This window comes from Apis cerana, linkage group LG7, assembly GCF_029169275.1.
Source record: "Apis cerana isolate GH-2021 linkage group LG7, AcerK_1.0, whole genome shotgun sequence".
Classification (NCBI taxonomy): Eukaryota; Metazoa; Arthropoda; class Insecta; order Hymenoptera; family Apidae; genus Apis; species Apis cerana.
Genome location: NC_083858.1, coordinates 10,247,319 through 10,265,625, shown reverse-complemented (window position 1 = coordinate 10,265,625; position 18,307 = coordinate 10,247,319). Strand labels below are relative to the sequence as shown.

At 21.7% G+C, this 18,307-nt stretch overlaps 3 protein-coding genes and 1 long non-coding RNA gene across 5 annotated transcripts; 1 reads left to right on the top strand and 3 right to left on the bottom strand.

The window, feature by feature from the left end:
- Positions 1-997: 997 nt before the first annotated feature.
- On the bottom strand, positions 998-4,323 carry LOC107999261 (uncharacterized). The gene is made up of 3 exons (XM_017058965.2): positions 3,216-4,323; positions 2,678-3,123; positions 998-2,598 (listed from the first exon to the last, which is right to left on the bottom strand). Exons 1-3 carry the CDS (start codon positions 3,409-3,411, stop codon positions 2,413-2,415), a joined length of 828 nt encoding a protein of 275 aa, XP_016914454.1. The 5' UTR covers positions 3,412-4,323; the 3' UTR covers positions 998-2,412.
- Positions 4,324-5,194: 871 nt separating this feature from the next.
- On the top strand, positions 5,195-6,951 carry LOC114577735 (uncharacterized). Of its 2 annotated transcripts, none has more exons than XR_003698027.2 (4): positions 5,195-5,346; positions 5,963-6,118; positions 6,419-6,497; positions 6,875-6,951. It is a non-coding gene; the product is annotated as an uncharacterized LOC114577735 (long non-coding RNA). The 2 variants fall into 2 exon arrangements; XR_009830559.1 differs by having other exon boundaries at positions 6,864-6,951.
- A 1,550-nt stretch (positions 6,952-8,501) lies between these two features.
- Positions 8,502-11,170, bottom strand: LOC107999250 (phospholipase B1, membrane-associated). The gene is made up of 7 exons (XM_017058952.2): positions 10,808-11,170; positions 10,336-10,422; positions 10,012-10,223; positions 9,765-9,941; positions 9,288-9,586; positions 8,940-9,121; positions 8,502-8,678 (listed from the first exon to the last, which is right to left on the bottom strand). The coding sequence occupies exons 1-7, from the start codon at positions 10,932-10,934 to the stop codon at positions 8,545-8,547; spliced, it is 1,218 nt and encodes a 405-aa protein (XP_016914441.2). The 5' UTR covers positions 10,935-11,170; the 3' UTR covers positions 8,502-8,544.
- A 2,780-nt stretch (positions 11,171-13,950) lies between these two features.
- On the bottom strand, positions 13,951-18,193 carry LOC107999258 (embryonic polarity protein dorsal-like). The gene is made up of 10 exons (XM_017058961.3): positions 17,241-18,193; positions 16,890-17,133; positions 16,665-16,808; positions 16,389-16,579; positions 16,171-16,309; positions 15,927-16,019; positions 15,484-15,598; positions 15,159-15,391; positions 14,893-15,059; positions 13,951-14,812 (listed from the first exon to the last, which is right to left on the bottom strand). Exons 1-10 carry the CDS (start codon positions 17,388-17,390, stop codon positions 14,744-14,746), a joined length of 1,545 nt encoding a protein of 514 aa, XP_016914450.2. The 5' UTR covers positions 17,391-18,193; the 3' UTR covers positions 13,951-14,743.
- Positions 18,194-18,307: the final 114 nt, after the last annotated feature.

The window sequence follows — 18,307 nt, the reverse complement described above, 5'->3', positions numbered from 1 at the left end:
TTGTTAAAATTATACTTGTAATTTTTTTGAATTTTATTATTTGAAACTTATTTTTTCAAAAACATTAAAAGTAATAAGAATATATGAAATTTGTATTATATTTATAATTCTGGAGCATAAAATTAAAGATTGTAAGAAACTGCAATCTTATGTTATGACTGAAAAAAATTTTTAATAATTATACATATATACGTATATATATTTAATTTCATATTAGAAAAAAATACAATAAATAATTCATTTGCATATAGTACGAACAAAGAATTTTTAAAACAATAATATGATAAATTTATTTATCTATAAAGGAAGATAAGAAAAATAAGGAAGTAAAAAGAATGAAAGCAGAACATTTTTTTGTATAATTTTATTTACATATGTTTCATAATCCATAATTTCATCAAATAAAATATTAAATTTTACAATTTTTCATAACATTTTTGAAATATAATATATAAATTCTCTATTGATCATTCATAGAATATATTAAAAATAAAATAAATCTTATCAATGCGTTTGAAAATCATTTAAACGAATAATATAAAGTATATTAATTAGAAGTATCATTCAATATTAAGCATCGTATTAACAATCTTCATATAAATATTTGCCAAAATAAATACTGATTAGATATGCCAAAAATAAATACTGATAAATTATTGTACTTTTAGTAAAAATTATTTTTAAGTATTAAAAAATCAATATATATTCTTAATTGTATAATTGAGAAAAAAATCTAAAATAATAAATTTATAATTAAATTAATAAATCTCTCAATTGATACTAAAAATAAATAAATAAATAAATAAATAAAATTTTAAATTAAGTTATATTTAATAGGATAACACTATTTGTGTTTTTTTCTATAATTTTATCATTATTTCAGAATATTAAAATTAAAAATTCTGAAATAGATTCAAATATTAGTTCTAGAAATATTGAATAGAAATATAAATATGACAAAACAAAAATATGATGAATTAAATTAAATTATTAAATATTTATATTATATTCGCAATATTTAATTTCAATCTATACAATCGATAAATTTATAGATATTAATAGTATTTCGTATTTTGTAATAAAACAATTTTTAAATTAATTGTTTCATTATTAGTGCCGTTAAAACTTTTAATATCCTGCTATTTCTATCTGTAGAATTAATTCATACATATATAATATTGAGTCAACAATAGTAACGAAAATAATTCACATTGCATTTAGGCACTTTGTTGTAGCCTTATGTTCATTATCAAGAACACTGCTCTTTAAGACTTTAATAATTATTTCATACTTGTCGCTTCATAATTTTTTCTTTAGAATTAGAATTTAACATATTTATACTTTTACTTTTAAGAAACGTTACGAACGTTATGTATGATATGTTTCTTGTTCGTGTAATTTATATGTAGTTATTTTTTTTTTTTTACAATTCGCAAATGTACAATGTTTTAAACAAATATAAGATATACTATAAAGATACACACGCATAACGATGTTATACAGTTTTTTGATATAATAACTATAATCACAAAAATATATCGATAAATGTTTTAAAACCAAAAAAATGATTTTATTTTTATATTAAATTTCTATAATTACTATATATAATCAATTATTACATATATATAAAAAAATAAATACATAATTTTCGAATGATAATGTATACTATTTATGGGAATTTATTTTGATTTGTTTAATTGATTACTATTAAATTGATTTATATTGTTATAAACATATTAAAAACAATTTTATATATTAATAACAAAATATATAATTTCATATTTAACTATAGTTCGTTTCTTGTCATAGTATACATTATATTTTGATATCAAATTTGATATCAAAAATTATTATTTAATTAATGTTATTAATCAATTATTTATTTAAGAAAAGTAATTATAAATATGTTTATTTTAATATTTAAAAGATATAAATGATAATCGCAATCTCTCTATTTACATTTATTTATTTTTTTATTATTTACTAATATGCATTTTGTTGTACTAGACAAAATAAATTTGAATTTATTTAAAAAAAGAAAGATATTGACAACTTAAAAGATATTTTTTATAATAAACAACTTGTACTCTACAGGTATTTTTAAATAATACTAACAAAATAATTTTTAATAAATGTTATGAATATATAAAATATTCTTTGAATATATAAAATTGACAAGATAATAATGAAATCTATTTTTTTAAATTATTAAACTTAATTGTCTAACTAAATTTATTTTTAGCATAAGTATTAGCACCATGAAAAAATATTATAAGATACATAGAATATATCTTTTAGTAAAATTCAACTATAGATATATCTTTCACAAATTTGTATAAGAAAATAAGTTAAATTAAATTATTATTTTATTTTATTTTTAAGACACTATTCTTAGGCATTATAAGAGCTAAGTTATAATATGGCACAAATGCATAATCCTATGCATATCATCCCTAACATATAAGCTAGATCTCTTTTGATACTTGGATCTCGTTTAGTAGAACCAGGAAGATTATATATATTTTTCCATTTTACTGCCCATAATGGAATAGCAACATGGAGAATATCTGGGATCATAAATCCAAGATCACGTACAACCTATCATATAAAAATTACTAATCATTTAAAACTAATTCTGTACTAAGTCTGTAATCTATTATATTCTTAATATTATTACCTGATGGGCATACCCTTCTCCTCTGACAACATTAGCAACAAATTGATCCCAACCACCCGCTACAATATGTAAAATAGCTATTGCAGCTATACCAAATGCTTTTCTATGAGTTACTGGATTTTTATTATTTGCCAAGTGAACAACCAAAAAAGTAGACATCAACTCAGTGACAGAAAAAAACAATTGATGGTACCATTGAGAATAGAACTCATCATTCCAATAATTCATATAAACCCACCAAGTATAATAATGTGAAAAAATAGCAGTTGAAAAAAGAACCATCATAGAAAGTCTAAGGCGATTATGAAAAGCCAGCCATGTTAAATGTTTCACTACTTCATAGAAAATAATAACTCCAATTACAATTGTAATCCATATTTTTAAAGTATTTGATGTAGCATTAAAATACATATGTTTATAAGAAGCAATGCCAGATTCATATGATCCTGTAATAATATATTAATTCTTTTTGAAAATTATTTAAAAATAGTTTAGAATTAGTTTTTTAAAATACATCATGAAAATAAGATTGACTTACCTTTAAATACTGTGTCCCAACATGAACAAGAACAATATTGTTTATCTACATCTCTTGAATATTCTTGCCAAAAATAATATAAAAATGCAATATGTAATGGTGGTATTGTTAATGGTGCTAATATTCCTAATGTTTTAGAACTGCATGATGCAAAATTTGCATAAAGCATGCGTTTTAATATTTTTGTGAAACCCATATGTGTAAATTTTTATTTATATTGAAATTCAATTATATAAAAAAATATTTATTTATAATTGCCATTATTTTATTATTTAAATAATTTTATTTAAATAATTTTTCTTTATGATTGATATTAAATGAATAAATTAGATAAGATTTACATTATTTAATTTAATTTTTTAAAAATTATTATAACATGAAATAACAAAAAAAATGGCAATAATTCTTTGATATATATAGAAGTAAAAGAATTATATTATATCTGGCACTGTTTATTTTAATATATTTCATTAATAGAATTCTATTCTAAAATTATAAATTTCTTAATCTTTTACATAATGAAGTATATATAAATACTTTCCTTTATCCAATTATAGGATGATTCTATAAATTGTATGCATTATTTATAGATCATATGCTGCAATATTAATTTCATTCATTTATATTTATTAATTTTTCTTATAAAAGTAGCAGCAATTAAACAAGATTAACAGTAATTAGACTAGTTATAAATATAATAATATATTCATAATACTGTTAATTTTAATGAAGATTTTTTTTTCATTTAATAATGAAATAATTTTATAAATTGGCATAGTTTTCAGTCGATATATTTGATTTCATAATCAGTCTTGTTGGTATTAATGTAAACCACATAATATTCGAATTTTTATCACTTGTTTATAATATTATATTTTAAAGTAAAACATATCATATAAATTAATTTTTGATTAGATATTTGTAGCACTTCGAACATCGCATTTTATATTTCATAAGATTTTGCCTTTATATTCACATGACACTACGTAAAAAATATCGAAATTGGCACAAATGTATTCAATGACAACTATAAAATAATGTTTCCATTCTTACTTTCTATCGGTCTTATTAGACGAGAGGGCTTTGCCCCTCCAATACTATTTTCCACGCATGTGCAAATTCTGTTCCTATAGAAACATATACTTGAAGACTTAAATAATTCCAATTTACTAGAGGTTATTAGCTTCATTGAATAATTATAATACAAATTTCAGAAATTCTTAAAATTTAAATACAAATTTTGAATCTGAATACTAATTTTAATAGAAAAAAGACCTGGGATAAAAACACCTCAGACATAATAAGATTGTTTTTATTTCTTATTTTTTTCTAAAAAGAAGCATTTTTTTTAAATAAAAAACAATTTGAAATTACTATGCTTATCTACTATCACTTTTTTTCTTCTACAGAATTAAAGTTTTATAGTAATAAATATTTTTTAAAAATTTAACATATTAAATTCTATTTTTTTTAAATAAATACATGTAAATATATGTTAATATATTATAATATATGTCAAATATTTCATTATAATTATTTGAAATATGTTATTACAAGTTAATTTTTTATTATTTTTATTATATCTAATAAATAAATGAATGAATAATAACAAATGAAGTTATTTAACAATGCAATTAAATATTAAAGCTGTTTTTTGAGCGCGTAAATTTTGAGCAAATAGTCATCAAAAATCAAGAAGAAGAAAAAAGATAGAGCAAAAAGATAAAAGCGCTATCCCCTAAGTACCGCAAATAAAATTCAATAGCAAGTAATAGAAAAAGGATAGAAATAAATAAGAATTGATTATTAATGCCATCTTTTGAGTTAAAGACTAAGTCTATCTATCAAAAACAGAATAAAGAATAAGAATTGAGGATCAGTGCCATATTCTTGAATATTTTTAACACTCAAGAGATGGCACTAACGATCAATTTTTACCTTCTTTCTATTTTGTTTCTTTTTTTATATTACATTTAACATCTCATAATAAATGTATTATACAATATTTTAATTTTATTTTAATTTATATAAATAAAAAAGTGCGTCATTGTTACGTGTGAATCTATATGTGTGAGATTCTTTTGAAATTACAAAAATCATAAATTAATGCATCATTTGTTCGAGTTATGTGGTTAAGTAATTCTGTTTCTATTTCTATTTAATTTATAGATTAGTTCCATTTATTTATATAATAAATCATTATTTAATAAATCATTAAACATCGTAATAACGAAATTAACTAAATTTCTTTACATTTCTATTTTCTATTTGATTGTTGAGGTTACCGGTAGCTTGTATCATATTACCTTTTCAATCAGGATTTAGATTATTGCTTTATTTAATATTTAATAAATAAATATAATTTTATATATTTATTTATATTTTTGACTTATTTATCTAAATTATTTGATTGTTGGAATGGACTTCGAAATAATAATGATTTATATACGCCACGATAATTTATAATCAACGATTTTCTGTATTTTAAATACAGATAATATTTTATTTTTTTTCACAAAAATAGATATATTTAAAATAGATTTCTATTATCTTTTTATTCATATATAAAATATGAAATTATATATAAACACATATTACTTATTCAATTAAGTTTATTAATTAAGTTTATTTCATCAAATTACATTATTTCAATGATACGATATATGATATTTCATTTTTAAATGCGTTAATTTATATTTTTAAGAATTATATTTATATTTTTAAGAATTTATATTTATATTTTCAAGAAATTGGAAGTTTGCAGCATATCTTGTTTGACATGTTTCGATTTGATGTTCTTGCTAATTTATGATTCGATAATCGAATTGTGGCGCGAGATGTCATTGTATCGATAATCATAAGTTTATGATCACGACAGTTCAGATGCGTCATTTTTTCTTGAGGTATGTGCTGTGTAATATTGTATATAATAATTAAATCATAATTTATAATTTATTATTTGTATGCTAAAATTCAATCAATATATGTTTCTTATTATAATTAAAAATCCTTTTTGACTAGGAACAAATTATTCTATTATTTCATATCATTATTTTCAGAATTTTTTTATTTTTAGAATTAATTCATTATAGTATTAATTTATTTATAAGACGGAATTATGCTTGATTATTATTTTATATTATAATCTATTAATTCTATATTTCATATATTTATTTGAAAATCTTGATTTTTTTTTTATCTAGATTACTAATTGATTGTTGGAATGATGGAAAAGTGGGAAAGATTTCAATATGAACGCCATAACGATAACTTCAAGAAATGGTAAAATTTGACACTTTTTTATTTCGAAATTTTTTATAATATATTTATAATGTATTTCTAAAAAAGGGGAAAGTAATTAAATATATTTAATATTTTTATATTTTTTCTAAATTAAACTTTTAATTAAATTTAACTATAATAATCTTTCACGATATTAGAATTAGTGTTTCGCCAATTAAATATATAAACGGATATTTAATAGTTATATATTTTTTTGTCAATATTGATTTTTGTAGTGGGAATGTTTTACGATTATGTTTCTTAAAAGAATAAAGTGATCATATTACGCGAAGAAATAATTATTTTTATATATTTTCTATTCTAATTTTCAAATAATTAATATTATATTTAAATTATAGTTTTAAGTTTTGTTACAGTTTCATACTTGATGATTATTTCGCAATGATATCTCATAGCAATATTGATGACAGCATTAACATCGTATTTATTGGTAAGTCATGTGCATTTATATTTTTTTGGTTACTCAATCATCATAGAAAAATCTAAATCGATATAAATAACTTAAAATTTATTATTTAATATCTTGTTAGCTTAGGATTTTTAGATTTATATAACCTTGCATAATCTTCCCATTGTTAAAATCTCACTCACGTACGTGTTTTACTTGAGTAAGATAGAGGCGATAAGCATATGATTATAATTGATAAGTTTACAATAATTTCTCAGCGATAATGTGTATCATATATAAAAAAAATATTTTTCTGCATTTTATATGTTATATAATAGTTAGCTTATGGAATTTCATTTCGATTATAAATTTAATTCATAATTATTAATTCAATTACAATTTACAAATATTAGATTCTTATTATTATTATTCTTTTTATTATTAAATTATTTAATATCAAATTTTATATTCTTGTTATCACGATTATATTATATTGATAATTAGTTTAGATAATTTAAAACACAAACTTTTAACATGATTTGCAAAATGATCGCTAGTCATCGTCAATCGATTTCAAGAAAACATAAACTTAAAGTATGCCAAACTTTCGGCTGTCAGAGATGATCCAGCCGGTCATTCTCCCCAGTATAGATTTTTGGACTCAGGTATAACAACGTGAGAACTATGGAGTAAATGTGTTAATGTGTTTTTTTTTGCCAGTTTTGAAATGTAGAATTAGGATAGGTAGCATACTTTCTGCTATGTATGTGTGTGTTAATCATAAACAGATAGGAGCAAATTGGCTATGATAGCATTTTTGTGTGACAACCTATTTATTTCTTTTGGAAATAAAATTCGAAAGATCAAGAGTGAAGTTCGGATGAAATTCAGACTGTCATCATTTTTTCAATTTTTGGAATTCCCAAACGAAGATTAGGTTGAGATTCTATATGTATATGATCATTAATTATTCATGTGTAATCAGCTTTGGTGATTTTTTTTTTTGTGAAAAAATTTCGAATCTAGATTTCAGTGGATAATTTCACTAGAAGAAAAAAGAAGAAAACTCCAACAAATAGTTTCTCATCTTTTGAGTCTTGTTTCATTCTAAAAAATAGCAAATTATTATTTTGTCATTATGCTCGTTTAGTAATGCAAAATAATAATAGTAATAGTATTAATAGTAGTGATAATGGCGATGATGGTAATAATAGTAATAATAGTATTTTTTTTATATCTGATCAATATACTTCAGTCTATAATACAGTTATCACGAGATATAGAAAAAAATTTAATTATTTGTTATTGCAATAAATAAATTATGGTTTGAATTTGCGTGATTTTCCCTTGATAACATTGATTTTCTATGAATTTAAATTTTTTAAAAAGTTATATAAAACATTTTTATGTTCATTTTAATTTGAATTTAAAATAACAAAATTAAATTAGTTTCTAATTTATTTGAATTTTTATTAAATTCATTTTAAAAGTTAGATTATTTTAAGAGAAAGAAAGGAATAGAAAAATGATTTTGTTTTTATTATTAATAAATAAATATTTGATGCATAAATGAGGATTACTAAATAAAATATAACTTAATTAATAAAAATTTATTTTTTATTTATAAACATTATTATTCTATGAATTTTCAAATGTCGCCAGATATGGTCTTTCGGAAGTAGGACATAAAAATTTCTCGAATGGTAGTAACCATTCATTGTTTGTTTTTTTACCAATTGGTTGTAACAGATTGTTCCATAGAGTATTTGCCGCTTAAAATACAAAAAAAAACGTTATTTTTTATTGTAACAATATAATAAAATATTGCCGTTTAAAAATTTGAAATATTTGAAATTTTATAAAATATTATTTTTTAAAATATTTTATTCCCTAAAATATTAATTAAGCATTAGTTTTTAATAAATTTAATACATGATTTTTGATATTTTTATTAAATAAATTTCTGATTTCTTCCATCCAAAGTTTTGGATGAAATTCGAAATAGTATAGGAAATTTTATCTCTTGTACTTACATCGTGCATTACCTAGTTGACTTATATGAAAGCAATCAGCAGAAAAATATTTGTTAATTTCAGACAATCCGTCTTTATTCCGTGGTAATTTAGCATTTTTAATACCTGGTAAAGGTATTACGGTAAAGTCATTTGTATGAAATTCCGGGTACTTAGCAATTTCTTCATCTATTTCTTGCCATCTAAAATAAAATATTTTGTACAATTAAAATAATATAAATAAAAGAAATTAAGAATAATTATTTCAAGATTATTAAAATTGAAGAAATATTATTCTGCATAATTATTTAAATAATTTTTTTTAAGTATTTAATGTTTAAATTTTTAAATTCACTAAATTAAACAAACCTGCTCATTATTTTGAAATACTCTTCTCTTTGATTTTTGTGTCGCAAAGAGAACAAACATGAACAAAATATGGCTCTCATCGCATAGCAAATAATCGAGTTTGTTGAATTGTCTGTTTCAACAATTTCCCTTAAGTGAGTAGGAATTATGAGGCCAACAAAAGTACGTGGTAAATTGTCTCTTAATATTCGAAGAGTTTTAAGTAGATCTTTTTTATGATTTTCCAAACAGGACCATGGAGAAGGAAGTACACATATATCCGTACAAATGTCATTGAATCCAATGAGAATAAAAATCATCTGAAATAAATAGAAGCATTATATAATTTTAAACTTATTTTAATTTTAAATATTTATTTCATTAATCTCTGATACTTATATAATTTTCATTATTAAACTTTAATGAATTCAAGTCTTATCCCCATGTCATTTCTATAATTTTTATAAAATCTTATATAATTTTATTTATAATACGTACCTTCCAATGCTTCTCTATATCTATTCTTTCGTCATTTTTTATTCTATTGACTAAAAATTTCGCCATGAAAGGCATGTCTCTGGACATTGCACCAATCTCAGCTACATTTAATTGCGAAGGTGGATTAGTAGTTAAAGAATCTCCAAGTGAATAGCCTATTAAGTTAGGATTAAATTCCTATACATAAGAAAATTTATCTTATCAGAATATTTGATTATTAGATTATAATTATTTATAATGAACGTACTTTGAGGATATTGGGGATCGTCAAATATTTTCGCCAATTTTTTTCACCGCCTATAATTGCCATCACACCCCTATTCTCAATGTATAGATCTAGTAAATTGGTTGCAAAAATTCCCATTCCGCTCGTCAAAGAATCGCCCAACGCAGCAATAACATCTATGTCTCCTGGTCTTAAACGATGAACTGAATCAGGAATAGTAGGAGATCTAGCACCTACAAATATTGGATTTTAGAAAATTAAATTGTTATAATCAGTAAATGGCATTTAAGAGCACGATTTTTTGAATTTTTACGATTTTATGATAATAATAATTTATTTAATTACCTGTCAAATTGCAAGGAAATGGAATATTTGGTGGAATTTCTTTTTGAAGTTTATTTGTATATTGTATTGCAACTCTTTCTTCTTTCCCTTTTATATAAACAAAGCAATTATTGGTTATTTTTACTTGTGCAGTTTACTTTGATTATTTCCACAAATAAATGAAAATTATTATTAATTATTTAAAAAACAGAATACAATAAACAAGAATAGAATAGAATAAACAGGAATAGGTTTTAATCAATTTTTGAAATCTTCGATATAATATTTTAAAAATTTTAACTTAGTTTAAATATAATTTAGTTTTAGTTTGAAAATATTGCACAAATTATTTTTCTAATTCTTTTTTTATTTTTAAATAATGCTTTAAATAATGTTAATGCTAAATATTTATTTTATTTCACAAATTATTAAATCATTGTGATTCATTAAAATTATATGCCACTGTGCTAAATAATTAATATTTAATACGTACCAAACGTTTGAAAGAGCAAATTACGAAACAGACGAACCACTGATCGTATATCTGGACTGTCCAAAATAGTCCTTTGAGCCATAGTCAACACGAATAATTGTAATAAAAAGCACAAACATAATTTCATTTTGTATTTTATTAATTTGATAATCAAATGTCGTCTGTCTAATATCTTTATATACTGAATGGATCCAAAAGAAATTCTTTTCCTCCTTAAAAATTTGTTATCCAAACAGTGGAACTACAAAATGAAAATAACAAAAACAATCACTTTAAGTACTCGAATATCAATTGTAGATAGGATTTATAATATCATGATTGCTACGAAGGTACTTGATTTGAAACTGAACATGAATCTGTGAGTCTTTATATCTCAATGACTTTATACACACACACACACATATATATATATATGTATATGTATATATTGCTTATAACGAATCAACATAATACGATAGAATAATTTAATAGGTATAATTACTTTGAAATTATGCTTGTTTATTATAATTGTAAAAATTTGTAATTATAATTCATCAGTTTTATGCAAATATTAGCAAAATAATATTTTGTGTATAGATGTATCGAAATTTGTGATTAATCAAGAAATAATTTATTATTATTTAGATCAATAATTAAGATTGATTAAAATTTTTGTGACTTGACAAATCATTGATATTATTTGATATCTATACATAACATCTGTTAATAAATTCATAGATATTCTGTTAGTGATTAATTGTTTGCGAAGATGTTCCAGAGATGTTGTATAAAATTAAAGAAATATTGCCTATAAATTAAAGAATAAATTTTAATTCATAATTTATGCATTATTTTTATTTTTATTTCAACAGTTAAAATCAATCTTTCGAAATCTTTCTGATTTCCTTTACGTTTATATTTTACGATTTTTTTTAAAATTAGATAGAATTAGAATTAGATATTAATATTTATTAATTAAATATTTGTGTTAATAGAAAAATTATTCAACGAATAATTTTAAAATTAATCCTCTAGATCGTTGTTAAATATTTTGTGAAATAATTTATGGGATAATTTATGACTGAAACTATATTTTCATATTTTCATTTAAATATTTATTTAAAAATTGTTTTATTAATATCGTGTGATTCATTATAAGTCGATATGATCAGATTTTTTGTTAGGTTTAAGATAATTCTTTCAACGTGAAGGAATACAGTAAAAACCTATAGGATATTATTAGATTAGAATTGTTATATTTCAATATAATATTTTTCTTTATAGTTCTTTCTCTAAAAGATTTAATTTTTCCAAGAAAAATATAATCTATTTATTTGCTACGATTATCCGAACGTGAGTATTCCCAAGTTCATTTCTTATTAGATGTTTAAATTTTATAAGAAATGATGACGCTAACAGTAATTAATTAAATATTAATTAAATATTATAATTAATTAAATATTTCTAAACTTCGAATATATATTTCTAGACTTTGAAATATAAAAATTATAATAATGAAAATATCTTAAAATATTTTCAATAGTTAAATTCATTAAATTCATTTAAATTCTTATATAAATATATAATAATGAAATAACTACATATTTTCATATGCAAATTTTCATATCATATGCTATATTTAAATGATGATGACTTTATATTCGATTATTAAGTTAAAAGATAAATCAAACAATTTTTTTCTCATACATTTTTGTACGATAAAAAGATAAAAAAGATATTAAAATGGATAATATAAACAAATATTATATACATGATAGAATTATAATAGAATTCAATCGATCAAATAATATGATAAAATACATAGATAATTTTTTTAATAGATCCTTGATTTCTTAGGAATGTTTTTTAAATAAAGAAGCAGAAATTAAAAATTTATAGAAGGAGAACTACTATAACAATTATAACAATTATGTAAGCATAATTAAACTATTATTATTATTATTTATATAAACTATTTTTACTATTATTTGGATAATGAATTGTTTGTCATTGAATTGAATTGAATTGCATTGAATCTCAATATCATCATATCCATCACTATTATCAAATTATAAGGTTTAAAATATATGTTCAACTTTCAAGAATTCATCAGCTAAACTTTTTTTTTTGGATAAATCTTGGTATGACGCATTCGTATACTTCCACAAATATGTACAATTTTTTATAGATTGCTAATCTATAAAAAATACCGGAAATATAATAAAGGAAATAATTAAATGGATATGAATATAATATCATAATAATTGCAAAATGTATTATTATATATATGTTATATTTAATATTAGATATTAATATATTTTATATATCGTATATTGCGAATATTTTATATAAATTTCAAATAAATATTGAATTCTAATATAATTGATGATGGTAAAAAAAAAAAATTAAAAAAATGTTCTCAGATAATATCATTAGTATTCATAATATTTTCATCGTCATTCATTTTAATAAGGATTCATGTAGTCAAGAAAATAATACATAAGCATTATAAGCATTAAGATTATAGAATTTGAATTATTAAAATAATATTCTAATTTAAATCTAAATGATAATTGTAAATTTACGCTTATTTTAATTTTATTGTTTATTTTTTTATTTTTGATAATATTATTATATTGAACAGTTAAAAAATACCAAATTTAACATTATGGAAATTAGGAAATTAACATTACACTAATGTATCTTTGCTTTTCATACATGTGTAATGAATATATAAAGGAAAAATTAATATTCATTTTTAAAAATTAATTTTCATTTTTCCAATTTAATTCTTCCATTTTCTTTAATTATCAAATTTTTGCATTAATCTGATTTCTTTTATTTCATTTTAAATATCCATAAATTATATATAAATTATTTAATTCATTCATTACATAAATTTATTTTTATTTTCAAATATAATATAACAAATTTTATGGAAACAATATCATATGATTAGATATGCTAACTGGATAGTTATTTGAATATTTTAACGCAAAGTATTATATAAAATGATGAAAAATATGTGGATTGTTCTTAGTACACAGATTTAAATCTAATTTTATCATAAAAAGATATCTTTAAATTTAATTTAGAAATAAAATTATATTGAAACTAGGATTAATTAACTAGGATTAACTAGGAAAAATTTAATAAATCTGATCTTTATGTGTTTATAGCTGTGATTTATTCAAGAATTTATTAAAAGAATAATTTTTGAAAAATTTAATTAAAAAATAATAATTCTTTTAACGTAAATAATTTTTTATTCGATAGGATTTTCAAGCCTTTTATATTTTATCACAACAAGTTTTTCATCTTCAAAAAATATAATACATTTGATTAATTAAATTAGAAACTACATTAAAAAAATAGATCTTTATCAAAAAATTATTACAATAAAGTTATATTATATACAAAGGTTAAATATATATAAAAAAATATATAAAAAAAATTATAAACAATTAAATGCAGAAAGAAATCTTGTCGCATTTTAATTTGCAATTACACAAGATCAGTTGATGTCATGGTAAAATATCTATATTAAGATTATATTGCATTAAAACGATTTTTTATATCGATATTATATACATCGAGATTTAGTTCATAGTCATAATATTTTACAATTACTAATATTATTTATTTTTATTTAATTAATAAATATTTTTAATTTATGATATTGAATTTATAATTTTGATATAAAAATAATAAAAAAATTAAATAAATATTCTAAAAATTTACATAAAAATATACATCACAGCCAATATTAATAATATGATATATTCAAAGAAATTTGTAGAATATATATTGAAAGAAATTTTCTTTTAAATTGATACTTGAATGATACTTATGATATATTTTTTTATATGCAATTGTACGAATAAAAAATATATCATAAATATTATTTAAAACACAAATTCTTCAATAATATCATTAAAAATTCATTTAGAAAAATTATTACCCATTATTATTCTTTTTTTTACTATCTTTTCTTTGCTCTTGCTCTTCATTTAAACTCTCGTTTAGCTAAATTTAATAACAACAATAATAATTAATTTTTATTCATTTAATAAACTAATTAGGAAATATAGATATGAAATATATACCTTAGAAATATCCGAAATGGATAATATATTAGATAGATTTTCAGATAGATTTTCAATATTAAAATTATAAAGTTCTTCTGAATTAATTTTTAAAAGATTCGAATCAAAATCGCATTCTAAGCTATCCATATTTATGGTATTTATACCATTTGTTTCTTCCACTTCACCTGTTACGTAAATTATTATCTCGGAATAAGATCAAAATAACAGTATACATGCAGTATACATAAGCGCACTTATAATGAATGCAAAAATATTTAAATTACCAGCGTTTTCCAACAAATGAAATTCCTCGTAACGTGATTCTGATGTCACTTTAGTTAACGTTAAGTGTTCTTCAGGTTGTATTTGTAACATGTCATGAATATATGAAAATTGTTCTTTTGGACGCAAGTCGATTGATACTTGTTCTGCGTCACCGTTTGTTAATGGATATTGAGGTGATGGTCGAGGTGACTGAATAAGCGTTGGATTGTTTTCTATTGGCGATATTTCTTCCCTGTGTTAACATTAAAATTCCTTTAGATTCGTAATTATATTTTTTGATTCATTATTTTATATTTGTTACATGATAATTATATAAAAATCAACCTTATAGTTTCATTATTAAATTGCGGTTGCTCAGAAATGATTTCCAAGGCGCGCAATGGAAACAATTCTTCATTTTCTGAACATTCAAATCGAGGAACTATCACTTCCGATGATTCTGATAATAATAAGGTTAAAATGATTATTGATATAACAGATTATATAATTTTAGCAGTTATTTACAATCACGATAAAATAGATATCTATTAATGAAATAGAATAATATAAATTACTTTATTATTTATTACATTACATATTATTACTTTCGACAAATATTTTAGATTTTTCACAAAGTCAGTATTTAGTTCAAAATAAATATGAATACTTATAACAAAGAACTAACTATTTTGTAAATGTAAATGCACTTTTAGAAATTTTGACGATGGAACAATGAAATTACTTAAATTGATAAGTTATAGAATACAATACAAAAATAAAATACTCACTTTCCTCAGTTTCCGTTTCTTTCTGTTTCAATTCTGTGTTTACATCGTTATTATTAATCTTTCGTTTCTTTCGTTTTAAGGAATTAGGATTATCTATAAATTGTACATTAAAAATATTATCATATCATTTTTTTTTAAGACAAATGAACGTGCGAAATTCATTCACTATAAGAGTGCCGATAAAAGAAAGATATTCTCTTCTAGTGAATATTTTTTTTTTACAAAGATTAATAAATAAATCTACCTGGACTGAGAGGTAACATTAGAAAAGGTAATGGTTCGCTCAATGCACCATCTGATGGCCTTTTCAGTTGAATTTGTACTGAGACTGGCTCCTCAATTTCCTGCGTGTGATAACTTGATGTTTTGAAGCGAATTGCTGTCTGCATTAATTAAATTAATTAAAGGATTATCAATTAATCTGGCGTAATTTTATGTAAAACTTAAATATTACATACATACTTGTTTGTGCACATGAGCAGGGTGAAAATCACCAAATCCTTCCCAAACTACTTTCCCATTCTTCTCCTCAAAGAATCTCACTTGTATATCATCTTTTACAACCTTTTCACACAACAAAATCATATGCATGCCACCAGCAACCGATGCGCTATAATGACTGAGCTCGCATATCATTAGATCCGGTATTATCTCTTAAATATTCAATATTAATTATTCAATGCGCAATTAAAGAATTAATATCTTAAAAACTGGATATAAACGTGTAATTAAACATACTTTTATCGAATATAGGATCGGATACAATTGGTGTTAATGGCACGTTGAATTTCCCTTTCTGCGTTCCTTCTAAAAACACTTGGAAGCATAGTCTCACTGAATTTAGATCAATGGAATTAAGATCCCTTTTGAATTGAAAGCCAGCTATTCAAACAATTTTTAAATATGATTTGTTTTTATATATCGAGCATAATCGAACAAACGGAAAGTGGGATTTTAATTTACTTCGAAAAGGATCTACACGAATCTCCTCTCTTATTTTTAATTCTCTTTTGATGTCGTTCCTTTTAACGCACATGATACCAAGATTTGCAAATGTCACTGTCATGTCTTCTGATGTAATTTCGATTGTACAAACACCTTTTTCACATCCTTCCCTTCCAATCAGATTATGAGGATGGGGTCTGTATGGTTTGTCTTTTGTTACACACGATGCTACAGCTATAGCCTGACCTTTATATCCAACTACCTACAATCAATCTTATTTGTTATTACTTTATATCAATTTTAATCTAAAAATTAAATTAAATTAATTCTATCACGTATTATTTTATTTTTCATTTCTTCACTACTTACTCTTATACTAGGACACGTTTTATTTTCTAATGTACTGCTTGCACCTGGTATATTACCGGCTAATCTGCCTTCACATTCATATCGAAAACGTAAAGTTTTTGTGGGTTGCTCTATTATTTCAACATACGGTAGAAATTTTCTAAAATTCATTTTGATCTTTCTCCAATTTGCTAATTTCAATTAATGATTGAAATTCTTTCACATACCGATACTTACACTCTTGGTATAAGTGTATAAGAATTGTAAATACGATTTTTGTTTTTACTAGATTTTAATCACGTGATTTTATTTACACACGAAGCTTTGTTCGAAAATGAATTAGTCTTATACATTTTAAGCTTACCAATCATTTCAAAGTGACCCGTTCTAGTGTTCACAACATCGTCCTGTGTTCAAATTTTGATCTAGAATTTTCCGTTAGAATCCTCTCAAAGATTAAAAATTTTTATTTTTCGTGTTATTTTTAATATATTTTCTGAGTGATAACATTTTTAATAACATTTCGCGATACCATTATTAAATTAAAAAAAAATGTGTAGGTATAAAAAGTATAATTTTTTTTAGTTTTGATTCATATTTTAGAAATTTTTGAAATATTAGAATTTGTATAAAAATAATTTAAAACAATATAATTGAAATATTTTTGTAAGTATATTTACAAATAATCTTCTTTTATAAATACATTATATTATTACTATGTTATTGAAAGCAAAAATCAACATTTTCTAAAAATTTAGAAATCTTTTTTATATTAGTTTTTTTCATTGACTGAATTAAAATTTCTAAGTCTAAAATCGCTTTAATATAATAGGGAAATGAATTTATTTTGACATAATACGATAAATTTAATAAAATATTATTATTTAAAAAAAAGTCCAATCTTGAAATTCTGTTAAAAATTTTAGGAAAATTTTTTAATCATTGTATACGATTTTTTAATTCTTGTGAAATAACGAATAATTTATTTGTCTCATCATATTTAATTTGCTTAAGGACTGTCTTTAATCATCCATATTTAATTAATTTATGTTTTAATTTTCATTATCAAAATAAAATTTCTATGCATC